At 34.0% G+C, this 26,051-nt stretch overlaps 2 protein-coding genes across 2 annotated transcripts in view; both read left to right on the top strand.

Moving 5' to 3' along the window:
• Window positions 1–923: 923 nt before the first annotated feature.
• On the top strand, window positions 924–2,208 carry LOC127118399 (embryonic abundant protein VF30.1). The gene is made up of 3 exons (XM_051048588.1): window positions 924–1,028; window positions 1,109–1,214; window positions 1,362–2,208. The coding sequence occupies exons 1-3, from the start codon at window positions 990–992 to the stop codon at window positions 2,018–2,020; spliced, it is 804 nt and encodes a 267-aa protein (XP_050904545.1). The 5' UTR covers window positions 924–989; the 3' UTR covers window positions 2,021–2,208.
• Window positions 2,209–11,698: 9,490 nt separating this feature from the next.
• Window positions 11,699–26,051, top strand: part of LOC127118400 (embryonic abundant protein VF30.1) — a 53,921-nt gene continuing 39,568 nt past the window's right edge. The window contains exons 1-3 of the mRNA XM_051048590.1: window positions 11,699–11,819; window positions 11,900–12,005; window positions 12,153–12,433. Coding sequence (XP_050904547.1) covers window positions 11,781–11,819; window positions 11,900–12,005; window positions 12,153–12,433 — 426 coding nt within the window. The 5' untranslated portion in view covers window positions 11,699–11,780. The remainder of the gene's footprint in view (window positions 11,820–11,899; window positions 12,006–12,152; window positions 12,434–26,051) is intronic.

Below are 26,051 nucleotides of genomic sequence, written 5' to 3'. Positions count from 1 at the left end.
GCATTTGATTCATCATATTTGCCATTAGCTCTGATGCCAATTTGTGATAAGAGAAGACAAATCAATTACAACTTCGTCGTATTTTCATTGAGTACAATTTTGGTCTTTATACATATTTAGAAACTTTTGATATTCTAGGGAACACAATTGTAAATACTATTAATTTTCCCACTGTCTATTGACCTTCCAATTCTCTCTACTAACTTATTATTAAAAACCCATTAACGGTAACATTTAAAGTTTATTCAACAATTTTTTTCAAAAATAAAATTCTAGAATCTCAAAATACATATTCAATTAGATGTAAAGAAAAGTCTTAATTTTCAATGTTTAGCAATTGTATACTGAAGCATCTCCCGATAAACATTCAAGATGCAACGACAGCAATGTGTAGTAAATATTATCATATGCCCAAAGGATTTTGTAGACGAAATTTAAAGAGGTTTTATTATATTTTAAATTGTGGTTCACGATTATACAATTGCGATCATCTCTACAAAAATCACATGTATAAGATTGCTGAAAGCATCCTATCTAACAGTTTCATCCATGTTCGCTCACTTCTTCTCATAAAAATAAATATTTTAAAACCACATGTATCATTTTTCTTATGTAATGAAAATTATGTATTTTTCAAATGTGTATGCCTAATATCTTTTATTAAGTATTTCTAGTTGTTGGAATGCTGAATTTGCACCAAAAATTTAAGCTTTGGCGATATAACAATTGTAATTCGCCATGAGTGTCATGTGCGCCAAATATTATTTAATAGTACAGGTTTTGAGGTGCATGCATGGATTCCCTATGGAAGCGTAGAAAATATTTTCGAGATTATCTGCATGGAAGCCAAGTGCTAAAACCATGACATCCACTTGGAGGAAGCAATAATCAAGTACTTATGCATGTAGTCTATATAAAGAGGATTTTGTAACACTTTCATATACACCCACTAAGTCTTACACAGTTATCATTTCTTCATAGCCACTCAAATGGAGTTTGCACATCTCACTGTTTTATCTCTCTTTTGTGTAAGCTAAATATTTTCTATTCTGCATGATGTTGCGTATGCATGATTTTTATTTTAATAACTCGTGAATATTATTTGCAGTTGGCTTTCGTCGGAATCACTGCAACATCACCTGGAGAAGATTATTGGCAATCTATTTGGCCAAACACTCCATTGCCAAAGACCTTCTCTGATCTATTGATTCCTAGTTAGTAATTTAAGTTATATATTTCCACTTATCTTCATCATTAAATTTAATCCTAATGCTCAGAGTTATCTTATTTGAATTAGTGCCTCATGATAAAACTATATATCATGATTTAAGAACTAATCATTTTGGTATTTAATGTGGCAGATGGAAAAACTAATGGTCTACCCATCAAAATCGAAGAATTGAACCAATACTCGACGCTATTTTTCGAACACGACCTTCATCCTGGGAAAAAGTTTGTCTTGGGTAACAGTCATCCGGTAGGAAATATAATTCGACCATTCAGAAAATCAAGACAAGGTGTCACAGATTCCATATGGCTGGCAAATAAAGATGAACAAAGTCTCGAGGACTTTTGTTATAGTCCAACAGCTATAGCAGAACACAAACATTGTGTATCATCCTTGAAATCCATGATTGACGAGATCATTTCACATTTTGGAACAACAAAGATTAAGGCAATTTCAAGTAACTTTGCTCAAAATCAAGATCAATATGTTGTGGAAGAAGTGAAAAGAATTAGTGAAAATGCTGTGATGTGTCATAGATTGAATTTTGAAAATGTAGTATTCAATTGCCACCAAGTGAGCAAAACTACCGCATATATGGTCTCATTAGTGGCCTCCGATGGAACTAAAACTAACGCTTTAACAGTCTGTCACCACGACACTAGAGGTATGAATCCCGAGTTGCTTTATGAAGCACTCCAAGTGACTCCTGGAACCGTCCCTGTGTGTCATTTCATCGGCAATAAAGCTGCTGCATGGGTACCAAATCATACCGTGGACAATCTTAGATGTTAAATATGTTTGTGCGCTCATCTCTCATTCAATAATTTGGGGATTTTCATCTTCATTTCACTCTCATGTTAGATATGGATTTGAAGACTACATGTTTTAAATAAAATTAGTTACAACTATGGAAGTATTGTATGGCCAGTAAACGGGTGGATGTTTGAAATTTATAATCAAAAACTTATATTATAGTATCATTTTTCTGCTAAAATTTAGAGATTATATAATACACATGATTTATATTTTTTAATCTGAAAGTAGAATTAATAACACCATACAGAATACTTCATTAAATTAATTTTAGTATGTGAAGTGTAAATTAATAAATTATTCTTTATGAGTAGAACTAATTTTAGTTACTTCATTGAATGTTTTTACAACACTTGGTTTATATATTTTTCATATGTGGTATACACATTCTCGATTTATCACTTAATGAGAAAGAAGAAGAATAATTAGTTATAAGATGGTTATGCTAATAACACTTGTTGGTGAATCTTTTCACTTATAGTATGCTGGTTAATTATAGTATGCTTGTTAGTTATTTAGAAGTGAAACTTTCTATTATTAGAAGATGGTAGTTAGGAGCTGGTTAGATATTTTTAGAGGTTATCATCATGTGTATCACGCCTAGAATAGTTAGAGTATCTGCAATGGGAGAAAAAAATTTGGTTGTTAGTGTCATGTTTTGTGTGTTTAAATTGCCACATCACATTTAAGCAATCTCCAAGAAATTTGAAGTACTTTTCCTTCAATTGTACAAAGAATAAATTGCTCATAACTGATCTATCAACACCAATACCATATCTTAAAAGAATAAATTGCTCATATCCAGCAGAGCCTACTAGATCCGACACATACGAGCCCCAGCCCAAAATATGTACTTGAGAGAGTTCATCTTGCTTATGATGACTCTCAAGAACACATATATCGAATGTCTATGTTTTGTTTTACGCAAGATTTTTATGCACATATTGGCTTGCTTGGTCGATACCTCACCCATCAAGTCGAAACGAGGAGAGCTGCCCAGGGCTTCAGAGACCGGTTTTTAGGCGACCCTCCATCACCTTTCTATTTTCTCTCCAATTTCATCCTTTGTGCATCATGGCGACCCAAATGCCATGATCAGCTATGACACTCCGATGATGGATAAAAATAGGGACGCATACGAAGATTAGCTTTATTTTGCTTTATTTTTATCTTTATTTTTAGTTTTTTTTACTTTATGATTGATGAGCTGATGTACTTTCATTTTTTGTTTTTTCTATGTGTTGTCAAAAACTCAGAGTCTATTACAATTTTGGTATTTTCAGTTAATTCATTTTATGTTTATGTTAATTAAGTGATGATAACTCGCATGAGCGATAGACTGTGAACACCCAGACAAAGTTTGTTTGCCCAAATCATGCTAATACCAAGCAATGACAGTATTTTTGAAACGATTTGACATGGTTCTCCGGACATTTTACTGAAAGGGGGTGTCAGGTCACGTTGAAAGTATGAAAAGTTGCATCACATGCGAGACACTTTGGAAATTGTTGGCCCTTATCAACATGGTGAGAACAGAAAAAGTCAAACACAAATTTCATCCTATGAGACCATTCAGGTATATATCATCTAAAACTTGTGTCTGCTCTTTTGTGATAGCCTGTGCATATTATACACACTAAGGCACATTTTTTTTTACACCCTTGAGCCTTTCTAGCCATCTCGTCTATTAGTATATCCTTTGTTAACCCATGTTGAACGTATATCCCCTTTTATTTGTTACTATTTGCCATATCATGAACCAATAGCCTAAAACACTTCCCTACCCTGTTCATATTATTATCTTTTATTTTTGAATCTATGTTTCATTTTAAGTTTGAGGTTATTGATGTAATAGTAACCTTTAAGTTTGGGGTAGTTGCACAATAGTACAAAAAAGTGATTGCACCTTAAGAAGAAAAAAAGAGGAAACAAAGTGAAAAAGAAGATCAATAAGATTTTAATGAAAAACAAAAAAGAGAAAAGATATATACATAGGAGCACTCACCATAAAGAGAACTCAATTGAAAAATTGAGAAGTCTAGCCAGCTGACCAAAGAAAGCAGTATTTAAGGAATTCGAATAATGATATTTTGGAGCGATTATAGTGAAAAGAATGATGAAAATAATCTGAACCATTATCCCATTTATCCATATATTATCCCACCTTAGCCCTAGCCCCATTACAACCTTAAAAGACCTCCAAAAGTGTGTGTAGTGTCTATTTGGTTATTGAAAAAGATCTTTTGCAAGCTTATGGTATGGTAATGCGTACTGTGAATTTTGAGTGTATATTCATTAACATCAGAGAGAAAATGTGAGACTGTGAATAGGGATGACATGAGAAATAGTGTTCTCAAGTGTTGGTGTGACGGACAATTCGATCTTGATGATCAGGCCAACGAAAGGTAAGAAAGAAAGAGAACCATGGAAGATCTGAGAGGTGTGTGTTTATAGCCTTATTTTACTGATCTTTGGTGACATGATGTTTTGATGTAGAAAGTTTCTTGAGGGAAAGTAACAATCTATGTTTAGGGTTGTGATCAGTCACCATTTATTTTAGTTTTGATGTCATTTGAATGCCAAAAGCAGATGGATTATTAGGAGTTTTGACAATATGTTAAGTTATTTTTGTAGATCTTTACAAAAATTTGATTTGCTAGTGCTTCGATAATTCTGAGTTATTTTTTATGCTTGAGGTAGTGTTTGATATGTATATAGGGTCAACAGATCAAGAGGAAAGGGACCAGAGAAGAAACTGGACGGAAAACGCATGAGCTGGAGAAAAAATGGAGAAAAAGCATGCTTCTTGGCCCTACGTGTATGAGGCCTCTTAAACGCGTCTGGCCACTCAGCCCCACCCCTAGCATATGCATACCAGCAATAGGGGGAAAAGTAAGTCTCTGTTCATATGCGTATGGCAATGCTCATACGCGTATGACAACTCTCATACGCGTATCAAATCAGGCAAGTCAAGTTCTCCTATGCAGCAGAAGCCTTACGTGTATGGCTCTAGTTGGGCCATATGCCCTACCATGGACCATACACGTATAAGTAATCGTGAAAGGAAGCCATACGCATATAGGAGAAAGTCATACGCGTATGAGTGGCCCAGATCTGAAAAAAATCCCAAATTTGTCTATTTTAGCCAAAAACACAAATTTCCATGGGTTGAACAATTTTTTTAGTATAGGGAACACGTTTTTAAGGTTGAAGCACTGGATAATTCTTAGTGGATCAATATTGTTATTAACTTTTATCGTTGAAGGCCTCTTTCCTTCCTTTAATTTATAATGTCTACACCTATTTTTGATGTTTTTCTTTTGGACTATGAGTAGCTAAACCCCTAAATAATAAGGGGTGTCCCTGATTCAGATTTATGATACAACTATAGATTTTTTCCTTATAATAACTTTGATTTTATGATATATGACTTATTTAGAATTTGTACTTAATGTTTTCTCTTTCAGAAAAATTGAGTTTGATCTATGATTATTATTTAAGTTTGACCGTCATTCTTAATGCTTAATCGTGAAATAATTCATAGTAGATATCACTTAGGCCTAGGTTTATCCTGTGGAAACCGAAATATTCTTGATAAAACTATTTTTAATTTCATATGGGATTCACTATGGACATAGGGATTAATTTGAATGATTAAAGATTTTCTCACTAAGGACTTATGAGTAAATACCTTTAAGAATTGGTAGTCAATTTTATTTAATTAAGTTGTTGCAAGGTTAATTTACAGTTGTTAATGAATTCAATCATATACCTTTCCTAGCATGTTTACTCATAACATCTTTTAATTCGTCAACTGCGGCCTTTACTTTCTTTTTCACATTATTTTCTACTTTTAAAATCAACAATCCAAAACCCCCCAAAGTCTTTTATTTAACTAAATTGAAACATGAACTCTGTATCATCAAGCAGTCCTTGAAATCGATACTTTGGAAAATTTCCCTTATTACTACATTGGAAGATTAATATAATTACTAATTTATCGATCAGAGAGTGATGATACCTTCAAGTGGTTATACCATCCAATGGACGAGGGATTCGATCAAGGGGTTGCAAGAAGGCTCACTTCAGGTGAGATGTGGTATACTTTGTCCTTAGTGAAATTTATTGTGTTTCCACTAGGACTAATACAATTTTAACGGTACACAAATGACAATCAATTTTTTCAATCTCTCATATTATTTACCAATACACTAATCTAATATTTTTATGTTTTAATTACTTACTAATACATTATTTTCAATATTTGGTTTTTAAAAGCTCTGAGTATCTAAAAAACTGTATTATATGAAATTTATATTCGCTAAAAATTTATTTAAGACAATGAATTACAAATTTAAACTTAAAAAATAACTAAAAAATCATATAATTAAAGTTAATGTAATGAATTTGAAAAATTTAACATATAACTTAAAACATATTTCATTGACTATGACACATAAAATTCTATTCCTTCATAGCTCTATAGAAGTTGACATTCAAAATATTTGAGAATAATAAATATAAATTAAAATCTTCAACTATAGATAAAGAGGATAGACCATTTTGGGGTGATCTATTTTCATTACTTTATTGCATAATTGCCTATGCATTGATCTCTATAACTTCTCTTCTCCATTTTAAAAAGTTAATGTATGTATGAATACATACTAAATGTTTTATTAATCAAATAATTTAAATTTATGTAAAATTAAGCAAAAAAAAACATTTATATTTTCAGCCATATGTGTGTATAATAAAAAAAGCTGGCAGTACCCTCCTGGATGTTATTCACTATAAAAATCATACTTATGTGCACCATAATTGAAGTACGATTATTTCAAGCAAATTAATAACGTTATCAATATCTACAATACAACTATTTGATATTTAAAATAATTGTTATTGTAAATGATGTAATTGTAGCGCGAAGGAGTCTCTCATCTCCTCTACCATGATTGTCAACCTGTAAATGGATCTGGTTGAGGTATTGGAGGTCTTAATCTTGTGTTGGACGGAGGAAATTTAAGAACTACCTTTCGTACACACCACACCCAAAACAACTTTTTCAGATAGGTCTAATTGATTTAAATTAGGTGACGCATCATAAAAAAAACAACAACACAATAAATAATTTTAAGAACACAAACAATGACAACACACATCACATAACCACTACAACATTTTCGTCCTACGAAAATGAAAGAAAACCGTTGTGAAATCTGAAAAAACCGTTGTCTTAGGCTATAAGAACGGGTTTTAAGCCGTGCTAAACCGAGGCGTAGCCTTAACCATTAGCAACGGTTTTGCACCAAGAACAACCCCTTATATGTAACCGTTGTATTAGGTATCTTTTGAGAACGGTCTTACGAGTTTTTAATAGCAACGACTTCTCTCCGTTTTCGACTTAAAACCGTTACGCTAATATATTCAGGCCAGGGTTCTCTAGGGGCTTTTACAACGGTTTGTAACCGTTGCTCGTTTTAGACATAAATCTATTAGTTTTCAATGGCTAAAACATCTACAACATCAGGTTATCACTGTTACAACGAATGAAATTTTTTCATTAATAAAATGTTAAATCAAATTATTTTTGAACCTTGTAAATCATTATTATTAAATTTAAATAACAATAATTTTAATATAATAGTATTCATATAGAATTTTAATATAATCTTAAATTAAAAAAATTATATAACAAAATAACATCATTCACAATCAAAATAACATCTTCATTGTATATATCTTAATATCAATTATCATTTATAATTAAAATAACATCTTTAAAATAACCATCATCTATTAAAAAAATTTAAAAATTTAATCTCTTCATCTGCAATGGATTGAAAATCTTCATCAATATCATCATTCATAATCTGCAAAATAAAAGTAATATAATTGAAATAATATTATTATTTGAAGACTATAAAATAATTAGAATGTAAAGCATAAAACAATTCAACGTTACATGATTATTATTTGGAGCATATATTGATGATTCTCTCTTTCATGACCAATACTTGTAGCAAAATGTAGAAAGATCTTCAATACTACATAGCCATCACAGGAGCAACATATCTCACATTTTCCTTCTCCATTCCAACATTTATCTTCAATAAGAAATTGGTTAGGAGCTTCTGCACTTGTAAAAACAAAATAGATGAAGCGTCATCTAAGTATAAAAACAGAGTGTTCTGAAACACTTAACAAGCAGAATACTTAAGTAAGTAAATTTGTTCCATTTAGGTTTGAATTCAATTTGATTCCAATAATTCCTTCAATTTGATTTCAATTTTAATAAATACTTACCTCTTGGAGACAAATCCAATTGGCATCAATACAAAGAATTTAGTGCCCTAGTAAGTTGTGAAGGCACTTGAGTAGTTCCACGTCACTAGTCCTTGCTTGATGTCTCGTCATTCATCAACAGTCATATGATGATTGAGAGCTTTGGGAACCATTGTCATGCTTGCTTTCATCTTCATCTGGCCACTTCAATGGGCATAGGGACCTCCTAGGAGCCTTGGATCACATGACTGCTTGAGCTTTAAAACAAACAAAGTTAGTGACATATTTTTGTGCTTTTGGTTAGTAAACAAAATAAGAAAAGAAATAATATACAATTCAAGCATGTTTGGTGGTCTCAAACCAACTCACACAAGTTCCAACCTAAGGGTTAAGGAGCCAAGATGCTATGATTCTTGAGGCAAATGCAATGTGCAATGATATGATACCATGATGGATCTTAGGATCAAAATTAGGATCTTAGCATGTTTAATCATAACATCTTTTAATCTGTCAATTGCGGCCTTTACTTTCTTTTTCACTTTATTTTCTACTTTTAAAATCAACAATCCAAAACCCCCCAAAGTCTTTTATTTAACTAAATTGAAACACGAACTTTGTTTCGTCAAGCAGTCCTTGAAATCGATACTTGGGAAAATTTCCCTTATTACTACATTGAAAGATTAATATACTTGCTAATTTATCGATCAGAGAGTGATGCTACCTTCAGGTGGTTATACCACCCAATGGACGAGGGATTCGATCAAGGGGTTGCAAGAAGGCTCACTTCAGGTATACTTTGTCCTTAGTGAAATTTATAGTGTTTCCACTACGACTAATACAATTTTAACCGTACACAAATGACATTCAATTTTTTCAATCTCTCATATTATTTACCAATACACTAATCTAATATTTTTATGTTTTAATTAATACATTATTTTCAATATTTGGTTTTTAAAAGCTCTGAGTTTCTAAAAAAATGTATTATATGAAATTTATATTCGCTAAAAATTTATTTAAGACAATGAGTTAGAAATTTAAACTTAAAATATAACTAAAAAACATATAATTAAAGTTAATGTAATGAAGTTGAAAAATTTAACATATAACTTAAAACATATTTCATTGACCATGACACGTGAAATTCTATTCCTCCATAGCTCTATAGAAATTGACATTCAAAATATTTGAGAATAATAAATATAAATTAAAATCTTTAACTTATAGATAAAGAGGATAAACGATTTTGGGGTGATCTATTTTCATTACTTTATTGCATAATTGCCTATGCATTGATCTCTATAACTTCTCTTCTCAATTTTGAAAAACTTAATGTATGTATGAATACATACTAGATGATTTATTAATCGAATAATTTAAATTTAAGTAAAATTAAGCAAAAAAAAAACATTTATATTTTCAGCCATATGTGTGTACAATAAAAAAAGCTGACAGTTCCCATCTGGATGCTATTCACTATAAAAATCATACTTATGTGCACCATAATTGAAGTACGATTATTTCAAACAAATTAATAACGTTATCAATATCTACAATACAACTATTTGATATTAAAAATAATTATTATTGTAAATGATGTAATTGTAGCCCGAAGGAGTCTCTCATCTCCTCTACCATGATTGTCAATCTGTAAATGGATCTAGTTGAGGTATTGGAGGTCTTAATCTTGTGTTGGAGGGAGGAAATTTAAGAACTACCTTTCGTACCTACCACACCCAAAACAACTTTTTCAGATAGATCTAATTGATTTAAATTAGGTGACGCATCATAAAAACAACAACACAATAAATAATTTTAAGAACACAAACAATGACAACACACATCATATAACACATATTTTTAATCAGAAAAATGGAAAAAAAAAGTTCTTAAATCAAACATATATTTATCTCAATCACATCCTGAATCACACTCTCTCACATCTCTTGTGTTACACTCTCCCACACCTAGGTCACCCTCTTTGCTACATGGGTTGAAAGGGATAAAATTTCAAAAACGATTATGGAATATGAGTTTAGATGTTAGAGCGTTAGAGAGAGAGAGAGAGAGAGAGAGAGAGAGAGAGAGAGAGAGAGAGAGAGAGAGAGAGAGAGAGAGAGAGAGAGAGAGAGAGAGAGAGAGAGAGAGAGAGAGAGAGAGAGAGAGAGAGAGAGAGAGAGAGAGAGAGAGAGAGAGAGAGAGAGAGAGAGAGAGAGAGAGAGAGAGAGAGAGAGAGAGATGCCTTGTGAAATACATAACTAATAGTTCCTCTCAATTGAACAATCCAACCAAAAGAATAAATACATTTAAAATATTAAAAAAAACGTTAATTTAAATGAGATAAATTAAAAAAAATGTCATGTGAAAGTAAAATAAAATAGATATATTATAAAAAAAATAAAAATAAAAACCATAAGAGTTGAGATTCGAAGTGTGGTCCATAGGCCATATTTCCTCTCAATTTGATGTCAAAACCGTTGAAATAGGTGATATAGTTTAATTAAAAATTAAATTTGAAATTAAGACGCATAGGGGAAGTGATTGTACCTTAACTGGTTAGTTCACGGGGATAAATTTTTGTTAGCAAATAAAATATTTGTAATAGTATCAAGACTCACCAATTTACATGGTGTTGTTAGACTTATGTTATGTTGTTATCCCAATCATGGTTTTAAATTGTAGTTTGTTATCTAGATCCGGATTTTAAATTGTAGTTTAAACTCATATCTCTAATCGGAATAGGAATTGCATTATAGGATTACATTAATCTTTTTTATGTTATTTTCTTTAAAAATAAAATTCTAGAGAAAAATCTAAATTTTAGTGTTTAGCAATTGTATATTGAAGCATCTCCCAATAAACATTCAAGATGCAACGACAACAATTTACGTCGTAGTAATCGCAATGACCCTAATTACAAAATCTAGAACCGCGTCTACGCCATATTTTTAATTCATGATCTCAATGTGTATGGTTGATGAACGTCATATGTATGTTAAGTGATATATGAAATATTCATGGATGTAATTTTTTTAAGAGAAGTCATTGACTTGAAGAAAAGTGAATCATAAGATAGTAAATATTATCATGCCTGAAAGATTTTGTAGATGAAATTTAAAAAAAAATTATCATATTTTAAATTATGGTTCACGATTACACAGTTGGGGTCATCTCTATTAAAATCATATATATATATATATATATATATATATATATATATATATAACTTCCCGTTATCTAACAGTTTCATCCCATGTTCATCTTCGCTCACTTCTCTCATAAAAATATTTTCGAGATTATCTGCATGGAAGCCAAGTGCTAAAACCATGACATCCACTTGGAGGAAGCAATAATCAACTAGTTATGCATGTAGTCTATATAAAGGGGATTCTGTAACACTTTCATATACACTCACTAACTCTTACACAGTCATTATTTCTTCATAGCCACTCCAATGGAGTTTGCACATCTCACTGTTTTATCTCTCTTTTGTGTAAGCTAAATATTTTCTATTCTGCATGATGTTGCGTATGCATGATTTTTATTTTAATAACTCGTGAATATTATTTGCAGTTGGCTTTCGTCGGAATCACTGCAACATCACCTGGAGAAGATTATTGGCAATCTATTTGGCCAAACACTCCATTGCCAAAGACCTTCTCTGATCTATTGATTCCTAGTTAGTAATTTAAGTTATATATTTCCACTTATCTTCATCATTAAATTTAATCCTAATGCTCAGAGTTATCTTATTTGAATTAGTGCCTCATGATAAAACTATATATCATGATTTAAGAACTAATCATTTTGGTATTTAATGTGGCAGATGGAAAAACTAATGGTCTACCCATCAAAATCGAAGAATTGAACCAATACTCGACGCTATTTTTCGAACACGACCTTCATCCTGGGAAAAAGTTTGTCTTGGGTAACAGTCATCCGGTAGGAAATATAATTCGACGATTCAGAAAATCAAGACAAGGTGTCACAGATTCCATATGGCTGGCAAATAAAGATGAACAAAGTCTCGAGGACTTTTGTTATAGTCCAACAGCTATAGCAGAACACAAACATTGTGTATCATCCTTGAACTCCATGATTGACGAGGTCATTTCACATTTTGGAACAACAAAGATTAAGGCAATTTCAAGTAACTTTGCTCAAAATCAAGACCAATATGTTGCGGAAGAAGTGAAAAGAATTAGTGAAAATGCTGTGATGTGTCATAGATTGAATTTTGAAAATGTAGTATTCAATTGCCACCAAGTGAGCAAAACAACCGCATATATGGTCTCATTAGTGGCCTCCGATGGAACTAAAACTAACGCTTTAACAGTCTGTCACCACGACACTAGAGGTATGAATCCCGAGTTGCTTTATGAAGCACTCCAAGTGACTCCTGGAACCGTCCCTGTGTGTCATTTCATCGGCAATAAAGCTGCTGCTTGGGTACCAAATCATACCGTGGACAATCTTAGATGTTAAATATGGTTGTGCACTCATCTCTCATTTAATAATTTGAGGATTTTCATCTTCATTTCACTCTCATGTTAGATATGGATTTGAGGACTACATATTTTAAATAAAACTAGTTAGAACTATGGAAGTATCCTAGTACTTAATGGTATCTTAGTATCGTATGACCAGTACAAGGATGTACTAGTAGTATCTTTGAAATTTATAATTGTAAGAAAATATTGTATTTCAGTTAATATATTGTTGATATATGTGCTGTTAGATCATATAATATGTCCCTGGAAAAGCTTATATTATATCATTAAATTAATTTGAGTTACTTTATGATGTGAAGTATAAATAATCAAATTCAGTGTTAATTTTAGATGAAGCTTTAACGCGTTTTATATATTTTATATATGTGGTATATACATTTTTGATTTAACACTTAATGAGAAACAAAGAAGAAGAATTAGTTATAAGATGGTTATGCTAATAACACTTGTTAGTGAATCTTTTCACTTATGCTATGCTGGTTAGTTATTTAGAAGTGAAACTTTGTATTATTAAAAGATTTTAGTTAGGAGTTGGTTACAGATTTTTAGAGGTTATCATCTCGTGCTTCACTGCAAGAATAGTTAGAGTATCTATAATGGGAGAAAAAAAATTGGTTGTTTGTGTCATGTTTAAATTGCCACATCACATTTAAACAATCTCCAAGCAATTTCAGGTACTTTTGTTTCAATGGTACATAGAATAAATTAATCTATCAACACCAATACCAGATCTTAAAAGATCTCAGTTATGTGGATTGAGAAATGTGTCTTCATCAAGTACATTTTTGGATCATTAATTCAGTTACAGATTCCATTGCTCAAATTATTATATTTCATTAAAATTCTCCTAATGCTTGAGAAGATTTGAAAGAAAGATTTTTGAAAATTGATAGAGTTTGTGTGTCCATTATAAGATCTCAACTAAGTTTCCCTTAAGCAAGGTTCTAAGTCTCTTTTGGAATATTTATTTCATAGAGATGAAAACTCTCTAAGATGAATTGAATTTCATCGATAAATACATGCATATACATGATATTGTCAGTGCAAATATAATGATATAAGATTAAATCGAAGTTGCATATTTGAAGATCAAGCTATTCAATTCCTAATTGGTTTTAATGGAAATTTATGTGGTAAAAACACATGTGTTATTAATGAAATCCTTGTCCTATATGTACAAAATATCTCTTTATTCAAGAGGAACGCGACATTGTTCCAACACATGTTCTTGATGATTCAAATTTTTCGAAAAATATTTTTGATTTAAATTTAAGGATTATACTTAATTTGGATAGATTGACCTAAGGTACTGCACACATTGCAATAGGCACAACCATACGATTTATTTCAGTTATAAAAACATGGTCCCTCTCACGTAAACAATTCATTTGCACTTGTTAATGTTCAAAATAGCTCAATCCTTAATGCTTGTCATTCAACTAGAACAAATGAATCATCATAATCCAAGGAACATGCACATGTTTCATCTCAAGATAAGTATGATCAACTTGTAAGTTTTTTACTACAAGAAAAATGAACCAAATGCAAAAAGGTTCATTTTGGCCATCCACCAAACGAAACAAGTTATCCAAACTTAGGTAATTTTGATTTTCTCAAAACTGTTATTTCTTTTTCAGCAAGCAACACCAATTTTTTTAATTGTTGGTTCATTGAGTCTAGAGCTAATGATCATATATGGCCATCTTTACAAATTTATGAGTTATTTTATAGAATTAAACAAATTAGTATTGATCTACCTATTGGTACTTCAGTCCAAGTCTCATGTAAATATTTTCCATGTCTTTCCATAATCAATACATTGTACTCAAATGAGTTTAAACTCAATTTGATTTCTATATCCAAATTATGTATAATCCTTAAATTTATCAGGCAAATTAAGCATGTAAACAACATTTATTTTTTTACATATCTACATTTGTTGTTTCTTTTCCTTATAAGCATGTAAACAACACTTATTTTTTTACATTCATAGTTCGATCAATTATTTACAATTCCATTTGACATTTCAGATTATGGCACCCATCAAATCATAGATGATATGATATGACACAACAATACATTTCCATCAACAATGATGATAAATGTGTGTGTGGTGTTTCTCATTTTACCAAACAAAGAAAACTTTCATATTGTGTTAGCTCATCTCATGCCCCTACCGAATTTGAATTTCTAATATTTGAGGGTCAATTGCAACTCCATTTGTTCATGGTCACAAGTACTTCTTGGCTATACTTGATGACTTTATTAGATTCACATGGATAATACTCATTAAAATAAAAGTCAACGTGGCCTTACATATTCTAAACTTTGTTCATATGATTGAAAATCAATGCAAAATCATTCGTAACACCATAAGAATAGACAATGGACGTGAATTCTCCTCACCCCTTCTCTATAAATCAAAAGGCATTCAACACCAAAAATCAGTGTTGAGACTCCCTAAGAAATTGAGATAATAGAAAGAAAATAACAACACATTATGAACATTGGAAGAACTTTTCTTCATTAGCACTAGACATAATTTATTAGAGAGCGTAAAAAAAGCTTCATAATTGAATACCATACATTGTATTTAATTTATCATTTATGCTAATTTTCTTCTTTATAACTCACTTACACCCATGAACTAAAAAAATCATCACATTATTTGACTAATTAATTTTTGAAATTGGAAATCCTAAGAAAATAAAGTGTCGTGTAGATGTCATGTATATTTGTCACACAATGTTAGAAAATATTTCTTGGGGTTTGTCCATCTCGAAGAAACACGCACACGAAAACAGAGTCGCCACCAATGTTACTTATCCCAAGAGAGGGAAAGGAAACATTGAGTAAACTTACAAAAGGATGAATTTTTTGGTCTCGCAACCAAGAGATGGATAAGGGAGTCGATTACACAAAGGAAAGGTATTAGCACCCCTCACGTCTGTAGTGCTCTACAGGATCCACTCTTGTTATTCTAATCAAAGGGTGTATCAAATCTAAATCTAGGTTGCAAAGGGAATACATGAAAATGAATTATTAGTAGAGAAAAATAAAAGATTTTTATTATTGTGCTCGCTTAGGTTTTGCAACTCAATGCCTACATATCAAAAAGAATCAGAGCACCGTAGTTCTTCTCAAAATCTTTGGTGTGTTGGTGTTTTTAATGGGTAACAACCCTTATTGAAAATTTTCATAAGAAAAGCCAAGTGGAAAAAGGAGTTTTTGATTTGTTGGGCGTTTTTGTTGAACGAGTACATCAGATGGTCCCTCAGAAGGTGGGGGTATCAGTGTATTCCTTTCTTAATTATGAAAGAGTTTCAATAGTATTAGAGTGTTTTGAACTTTAATTATGAAAAAGGTTTAAATTTAGAATGGATGCGAAAGAGAAAGAGATTAACAAAATGGGATTCTCAATCCTACTTGTTATCATGCAATGTGGACCTAGAGTTAGGATCAAGAAAACTTCTACCTAATATAGTCATACATGGGTACCAACCTGAGGTCTACTTAGTTCAATCTTGATCAAGAAAGAACTAAAGGATCCTATGGGGAGCATGCACTCAAACACTTAGACAAGATAATGAAAGCAAGCAAGCAACACATGAACATGTAATTATGTAAACACCTACTCAACAATTAGGTATCTAAACAGAGCACCTAAAGCATACCTACTTAATCAAGCAAGTATCAAAGAAAGAATATGCAACTAGGTAAACACCTAAGCAAATAACAAACCAAGATCATGGATAACACAAAGAGAACTTAAACAAGTAGCATTCATGTCATCCATACAAAATAAGAGAATAGATGGAAATTAAACAATCATGCATCCAATGAGAAGTAAACACTTACTCACACATAGACAGTTAAACAAGATACCTAAAGCAATACCTACTTAAAGAAGCAAGCATTAGATATGAAAAATCATGCAATTAGGTGAACACCCAAGAAAACAACAAGGTAGAAGGAAAGATGATAGTTGAACAGTTACACATCAAACCATAGAAATAACAAGTCAAGGAATACAAGAGATGAACATCTCATACCCTAAGAGCATCCAAGTAAGGAAGCAAAGTACACAAACAAAGGTTAACCAACCGAAAAGCATGTTATCAAGCAATCATGGGGTAACAACTTATCATCAGAGTAAGCATTTAGACATGTTAATCAAAGCCTTAAGGGTCATATATAATAGGTTTTGTCATTAGAAAACCCAAAAGAAAGCAAACACTTAAACAAGCTAGCATGCAAGGCTGCAAGTGTGGAGTGCTTAACCTAGCATGGTATAAGAAAGCGAACTTGAAGTGAAAGAGATGAGAATACATACAAGTCAGAAACTAAGGGACAATAAACTCATTATCATCAAGTAATCAGGCTTTGTAAAAGAAGTGTCACAAACATGTAAAAATGTAAGGTCACAAACAAACCTAAGTGGGAACTAGTCCTCTACTCTAGCTTCTAACAAGAAAAGACAAAAGATAAGGGATATGGATAATAAATAAAAAAAACATGAACACGATAACCACCTTAAACATGTCTCTATGGCATATCAAGACTCCAAACAAGAATTGAATTCAAGGCATGAGCATTCAAGTAAGCAAACATTCATTCAAGTCAACAAGATAAGTAAACAATTCTTAAACAAGAAGGATGGACACAAAGCAATTTATACAAGAGAAGTCAATAGATTAAACATGGAATTAACACATGAAAGACCTATAATCACCACCAAAGTATCATATCAAATCACATTCAAAGAGGGAAGCAAAAGATGAATATGGTGAAGGCTAAACATGCCTCTAAATGAAAACAAACATCATGTTAAACAAAAGTGAGGATGGAACATGGAAATTAGGTATCAAAACCCACATTTCAGTAAACAATGACACACTATATTAGTCATGTAAGCCAACCAAACATTAAGAAGTCATGGCACAAGGTAAACTTAAGGAAAGATCACAAAGTGGGCAAACAAACATCATGAGCAAATCTCAATTATATTCACAAACAAAAGGCATGGAATGAACTATAAAAATGAGTAAAATGGATCTACCTCATGGTATCTCAATCAAGAACAAAAGATGACAACAAACCCTAACAAGTGCATTCCTTAAACAAATAAGGAAAGCAAGCAAAAGTCAATCAAATAGACATGCATTGTATCACATAAGAGAAATGTTTAGGAGGCTTCAAAAATGTGTGAAAAATAATCAATACATCATGAAGTCAGCAACTCATAAATTCCCTAACATGTGTCTAAGAGTGTGGTCAAGAAGCCATTCAAGCAATAAACAATTATCCACAAGTATCTCAACAAGTAAGAATGCAATCAATGTTCACAAAGACTCAATAAACATGCATAAATTTGACATCAAAATTACTCAAATATACACTTAAACCCTAAGCATATATGTGTCTAAAAATGCTCAAGAGGTTGGCTCAAGAATATGTTCAACATGGCATCAAACATCAAGCATTACAAACCATCATTGATCATACAAGTTAAGCATTAAAAATGAATTCAAACATAATACAAAATGAATGATTAAATCACCAAAATAAAACCCAAATGCCTTACATACATGCGCCTGAGTGTGTACAAAAATTAGGGTTAAAACCAAAAGGAATCATCAAGAATCAACCCCTAAATATAAAACTAGGTCAAGCTAAACACATTTTATGATATAATTAAGATAAAATATTAAAACAATTATAAAAATAAAATAAAAAATATAGAAAGTTAAATAACATGCTAAAACATAATATTGATTTTTTGGAGAATTTTAGGAGCATTAATATATTAAAACAATGATTTGTTGTCTTCAAATGTGAAATCAGGTCATGAGGGATTTATATAGGGTGTGAGGAATGAGATGCAGTGCTGCCCAAGTTTGGAATTCTATTGAGGGGCATGATTGGAAGTTTGAGTGAAAAATGAGAGTGAGATCATAAGATGCATTTTGTGTTGTTTTTTATGGTATGCTTCGTGCGTTTTTTCCAAGAATAATGAGGTGAAGAAAGCATAAGAATGCTAGCATGTGAGGGAGAGCACAATCAACAAGTTTTCTCACTTGCACATTTCTTCCTTTTTGCCAAATATGGGAACATGAATGTGCATGGGAATTGCTTGGTTTGGGCCATTTGAGGAAAGATCAAAATGGTATGTGTGATGGAAATCTTGGTCATTTAGAGAAAAAAATGTGCAAAGTTTGGTTAATGCATGATTTAACCTCGAGCTCAAACATGGTCATGCAACTAACTTGGCACGAATGCAACTTGGTGTATGCTCAACCAAAACTCACAAACTTGATACCAATGAAAAAAGGGAAGATCAAGGAACATTTCTCTTGTTGAAAGCAAATTGAAATTAAGCCTCTAACACTTCTTAAAATTTCCATGAACTCGCTTGAAAATCCTGACTTGAAACACTTAGAAATTTTATAAGTGTTGGACATTTGATGAATTTGAAACACCAGTCTTCCAATGATCACAACTTGAACCATGATTCACCAAATGCTACAAACTTGGTATCTCCTCAAAGCTAGGATAAATGAGAATAACTTTCATGTTGAGGCCAACTAGATTTGAAACCTAGGTCATAGGGAAACTTGGCGCCATCAAGATAACTGGTTATTAACACCAATCTTGCCAAAAATAGTATGTTTCCATAAAACCCTAATTTCCAAATTAGGAAATTTTGACAAAACTCTTGATTTTCTTGATTCTTGTGATTCCACTTGGACAAATCTCAATCACTGGACATATTTAACTTTTGAGACCAAAGTTTGACCTTAAAAAGTCAAAAGTTGACTTTTTAGTTGCAGTATACTTTTGTTCTACAGAGTCAATTCTTCTTCCCTCTTGATAGGAGAATGATGATCATCTTCAAATACCTCGCCAATCTCAATCATATGAGGATACAATGAGCATGTTGGAACCTCTTGAGGCCTATGGAACCCTTGTGGCTTGAGTGAACCAAAAGATTGAGGACATCCCCTCACCATTGACTTGAATAATTGTGTTTCTTCTTTCTTGTTTGAGATGAGCCAATATACCAAGATACCTTGACCCCATAACCAATGATATGCATGAGTATGTATGGTGAAGAGACATAAGCCAATTAGGGTTAAAAAGAAGAGGGTAAATTTTGGGGTACAACAGGGGTCCGTCGTATAACTGCCTTTTAGGTTAAGGATCCTACTTGAAGATCCATCATTTTGATTTCCTCTAAGGGTAGAAATAATCCTTTGTGTGGATCAAACATTTTAATTTCCTCCAAGAGCGGCAAGGATCATGCATGGGGATCCATCGTTTGAATTCCTCTTAGTGAGGCAAGGATCCTTCATGAGGATCCAACCTTTTAATTGCCTCCAAGGGAGGCTAGGATCCTTCATGAGGATCTAGCGTTTGATTACTTCTAAGGGTGGCAAGGAGCCTTCGTGAAGATCATATGTTTTAATTTCCTCTAAAGGTGATAAGGATCCTTCATGAGGATCTAGCATTTTAATTTCCTCTAAGGGAAGAAAGGATCCTTCAAGAGGATCCAATGTATGATTTCCTTTAAGGGCAGTATGGATCCATCATTTCAATTTCCTCCATGGGCAGCAAGGATCTTTCACGAGGCATGATCACCTACATGAATCAAGGTACCATCTCTTATGATGCTTTAGTTAGTTGATAAATAAACAAAGTGAAAACCATAATGTTAAGTTTAAACAAAAGAATATGGCCATCATTGTGAATCCATGACCAAATGAAATGGTCATGCTCAAGTTATGATGATGCATGATATGATTCTATGTATGCAGAAGAAATAAAGCAAAGGTAAGAGACATGCTAGGGGGTGAGTCACCATATGTGTACGTGCATGGCTGAGAATCAATGGATCAAGCAAAGACTAATGAAATTATCAATGACCTAATTGTAAGTCCCATTGCAACGTTGAATAATTTCTTAGCAATGAGATGTCGATAAGGCTTATATGTTGAAATCGTTGTTCGGCGCATAGTAAAGTACTAAGAGCAATGGAGATATAACCGAAATAAGGTGAAATTGATTATTAGGGTGTTGCAGACCCAATACAACGAAACAAGAGTAATGAACTCTGGAGTGATATATCAGAGTGGCACATCGAAGGTGTAAAAACTTGTAAGAGAACTTATACTTTGTCGAGACACTAAGACGATTTGTAGTAGTTGTCCTTCAAGCATTAGGTTAATACAATGTGAAGAATAATATGGTAAGAGAAGATAGAAGCTCGGGTATGTTAGAAGAGTGATACAAGTCAGAGAAAAGAACTCTAGGAGTTGGAGGAAGTGTCAGAACCAAACAAAGTCGATAGATCGCTAGAATCAGAAATGCAAGAAGTATTTACATCATTGATCAAACAAAATTTGAGGATAAATTTCAAATTAAGGGGTGGGTGTGTAATTCCCTACTTTCTTAGAGTATCTTCTTCCATTAAAGAATTGATTTTGACTTCTAATATAGTGGATTATAAATTTAATTAAGAGCCTTAAGTCCATAGTTAGGGAAATAATGGAATGATTAGAAAACACATTTATGAGGCAAGGGTATAATGGACATTTCTTAAGATAGCTATTTAAGTCTTATCACAAGAGAAAAGCATCATTTTCTCCTTCTCCTTCTCTTTCTTCAAACTAGAAAATTAGAAGAGAGAGAGAGAGAGAGGGAGGGAGAGAGAGAGAGAGAGGGGTGCAACCCTTGGGAGAAGAAGGAAGAAAGGGATTGATCAAAATATATTTCAATTGCATGTTAAAATTGGAAGTCAATTCTTGAAGTAGAACATGAAGCAAGAATAATTCATCCTCATAATCTCCTAACCAACCTAAAATGAAGTTTTGATTTAAAAGGTGGGATTCTAGTATGTATTAGCTTTTGGGGAAATCAAAATGCATTATGGGATTTAGGGATTACTTGTTGAATCTTTATATGTTGTTGTGTTTTTCTTGTTTCCTGAAATTTGACATGATTCATGTTTGAATACTCTGTTTGATATGTTCTAAATCATGTCAACATGTTTAGATGTGTTTGGATAGTCTTCGTGTGCTGGACATTCTGGGCCCATTAGGTTTTTTCCCATTCAATCGATTGATGTAGGGAAACAGTAAATGGATTGAGGGGAATGATCAATCGATTGATCCTTTGGAAATTATTGCTCATAATCGATTGATGCATGGAGACAACATATTAATGCATTTAACTCATCAAAAATTAAAATGTGGCATTCAATGGGAGTTGAGCACATGACTACTCCTTCATAGTGCACGCACCTTACCACTAGGGAAAGCCTATGGTTTGTTGAATGCACTTATGCATGTATTAATAGAATAGTAGGAATGATTCATAACATATAAAGTGCTATGTTTTTATAATTAAATGATAATATCATGTGAGTTATGATGGAGTGATATGACTCTGTATTTAACCTTAGTTTTGTTTTTGAGGCGTGTTGTTTCGTATGATAACCGGCGTTTGAAACTTTGAAGACCAATTTAGTTTCTGCACTAATAGTAGTTGCCCCATATTGGTCTATACCTTTTGAGATCATGTGTGATGCTAGTGGCACTACAGTGGGGTCTGTGTTAGGACAAGGAAGAAACATATTGTTACATGTGATATATTATGCTAGACATGTTCTTAATACTGCACAGATGAATTATGCCACTACTGACAAGGAGTTGTTAGGAGTTGGTTATGCTTTTGACAAATTCTGGTCTTATTTATTAGGTTCTAAAGTCATCATATTTACTACCCATGTTGCTTTAAAATATTTGTTTACTAAGCAGGAATCGCAGCCGAGACTCTTAAGATGGATACTACTTCTTCAAGAGTTTGATCTTGAAATCCAGGATAAATAGGGGTGTGAGAACACCATGATGGATCACCTATCCTGCATGTCCCTGATTGAGGAAACAGAAGAGACACGCCCTATTAAGGATGCCTTTGTTGATGAGTGCATCTTGGCCATAACGGGTGTTCCATGGTTTGTAGACTTTGCGAACTACTTGGTAGGTGGAGTTATACCTGGTGATTTTGATTCTAACAAAAGGAAAGACTTTGTACAAGATTGCAGGTTGTACCTATGGGACGATCCATTCCTTTATAAAAAGGGGGTAGACAGGTTGGTCCGAAGATGTGTCCCCGAAGGAGAGCAAAGGGAAATCCTGAAGGATTGTCATAATTCAAAATATGGAGGACATTTTAGCGGAGATAGGACAACAACAAAAGTCCTCCAATGCGGGTTATGTTGGCCTACTGTAACACCCCAAAATTTGCCGTCCTCATTCATGCATTCACTTTTTAGGTCATTTAGCATTTCATACCACATTGCATCATGTCAATCGGAATTAGCTCCAAGAAGCTCGGACATCATCCAGGACACTTTGTGGGTTCTATTTAGATGGTCAGTCAACACAAGGAAAAAACTTGAGGTACTACCAACAGGTCCAAATGGGGCCCATTCACCGTGCAAATCACCAAGTCTGAAGAAGCAAAAATCTGCTGCTGAGCTGTCATGCTCGCTAGGCGAGCAGATGTTTCGCCTAGCGAAGAGTATTGTCATGCTCGCTAGGCGAGCAGATCCTTCGCTAGGCGAAGGGCGCGTATTGCAGAACATAACAGAAAAGTTTTGGGCTTGAGCTGTCCTCATTCAAAGCCCACAAGCTGCGAAATTTGGTCTATAAATACCAGAGTGGTCACTGAAATAAACCCTGAACACTGGCTGAACATAAAAGACCAGAGACTGGAGAAAGAGACCTAGGAACTACTCTGCAGCAACCTTCAGGCAGCTCTGAGAAGTTCACTCCGCCTCACACAAACCCTAGTATTACTTTGCAGATCCAGCCGTACCATTCAATCTTAATCAGTCTCTCTCATCAGGTATGCCTTTGTTCCTATTACTTTACGCCTTGAATTTGAATATTATGAATGTATGAGGTAATGTCAGGTTTTGCCCACGGGTTCGAATAGGCATGAATGTGTAACAATACCTTGAATGTTTTAATCGTTTTCGTTTATGAGATGGATACCACAGGGTTTCGGATCATAGAGATCGAACTGTTATCAAGGAGGAATCCAAAACCCGCAGGCCTTCGCTAGGCGAGCCTGTAGCGAAGCTTCGCTAAGCCTTCGCTAGGCGAAGCAGTCGCGAACGTGACAGTATTTGCTTTTTGTTCTGTTTTGTTCTAACCTGTCTTGTGCTTCAATGGCATTGTTTTCCTTGGATTTCATCTTGTTTGTCTAACCTTTCTGTTGAGTTTTCGTGAGGGCTCATATACTCTTGCAGGGATACCATCCGGAGGTTTATTCTGATTACTCGTATCGACTGATTTTCTTTGATGGTCTAGCTGGAGAGATCTCAGGGTTGCTAATCCTTTAATTGCTGTAACTTCGGATCTTTATCCGTGTGGTAATTTTGTCCCTTTCTCGTACTTTATCGCTTTCTTAGCTGGAAGACCTCGATAGGAGGCAATGTTTGAGCCCCTTGGTGGCATTTTACTTTAAGATACATGTTTTGTATGGTGTGATCGCTTCCCCATAGGACACGAGGCTTCAGATAGTTTCTCGTTTGCATGCCAATTAAGGTAGCACTGTTCCTTCGCCTAGGACTTCCTTTTTGCATGTGTGTTCCTACAACGCGAACAAACCCTAAAACCCAAAGCAACATGTTATCTCCTTCTACTACAGGCGAGTAAGTCTCTAAAGGTCGAGCATCCGGTAGATTGCGTAGTAACGTTGTTCGTCCAAAACCCAATCCATAACCCCGTAGTTAGCCGAACTACGGCTTGCTCTGATTCTCATTCCAGATGAGATACGTAGGCATAAGACGCGATGTCTTGGCGAGCATACATCCCCCCAACCCATAGGTCAGCCGAGCTACGAAGACTCTGATTCTCATATTCAGATGAGATACGTATGCAGTGGATGCGACATCCGCGCGAGTCATTTCTCTTAACCCTTTTTTAGTAAATAAACACATTAGGTAAACCCACACCCTTTAGACAAGAACCACAGAAGTGGATCCCGTAGAGTACTATGGATGCGTAGGGGTTCTAATACCTTCCCTTCGCATAACCGACTCCCGAACCCAAGATTTGGTTGCGAGACCCCGTCTTGTCCTTTCCTTTCCCTCCTTTGGGATGAATAACGGACGGTGGCGACTCTTCTGTCATTTTCGTTCGCCGGTTGTTTTTTTCGCGCACTGTATTTTTCAGGTTGCGACAGCTGGCGACTCTGCTGGGGATCTAAGAAGTTGACCTCTTGTTGGTCCATCTTCCCTAAGCGAGTCCCTCCTAGCTTTTGTGATTTCTGGTTCATTGGGTGTTCATGCTTTTGTACATTTATTTACTTACTTACTTGCATTCATCTGCTGTATCTGTTGGAGCTGTTGTTTGTTTGTTGGGATGGGATGTTCTACGAGAGATAAGCCCATTACCCAGGCTTGAGTGTACACACAGGTTTTAGAGTGGATAATCATGAGGCTTGCGTGGCATGTTGCTACGTTAAGTCGTTCGTGAAGAACCACACCCAGACGAGGTTTCTTTTGGATATATTATGTCCTACGGATGTTCCGTAACGACATGATGTTGCTTTAGAAATCGTCGACTCTGGTGACCATTTCCCAAGAACTCAGTCGAGGCCTCTCTTCCGAGACGTGATTATGTTAGCTCTGGTGGGCGCATTCTCGCTGATCAATCCGAGGACCCCGAGACTGGGAACTTGCTTTAGGATGTCCTGTTGAGGGGAGTCAGTGGAGGTCTTTTATCCCGTAATAATGCCAAACCTTCAGTGGTAAACGTATTATTCGCGACTGAAGGGCTGAAGTTGACGAACTTTTGTTCTTAGAACCTACCAGTGAGGGGCGGGCTAAATTCAGGAAACCTTAACCTCTAACCAACCCGGTTTTCTGAAGCAGAGCTTTGATCTTGTATTATATTCCTCAGTGGTTTTCTCTTCAGACAGTGTAACCCGACAAATGTTCAAGCAGATACAACAATCCTGAATTGACATGCCATTGCATTGCATTCACATCATCACATCATTTGCATTCATATCATTTAACACATGTTTATCCATTTTAAGGGGGTTTACATCTTCTTCTTGATTCCAGTCGGAGTTTTTCTGGTTCTCTTAAGATGGATATTGGCAGAAAGAGACTTGTCGCCTACAAGTTTCCGGTGGTCTGT

The sequence above is a fragment of the Lathyrus oleraceus genome, chromosome 2 (genome assembly GCF_024323335.1).
Source record: "Lathyrus oleraceus cultivar Zhongwan6 chromosome 2, CAAS_Psat_ZW6_1.0, whole genome shotgun sequence".
NCBI classification, from domain to species: Eukaryota; Viridiplantae; Streptophyta; class Magnoliopsida; order Fabales; family Fabaceae; genus Lathyrus; species Lathyrus oleraceus.
This window is presented reverse-complemented; position numbering and strand designations above follow the sequence as displayed.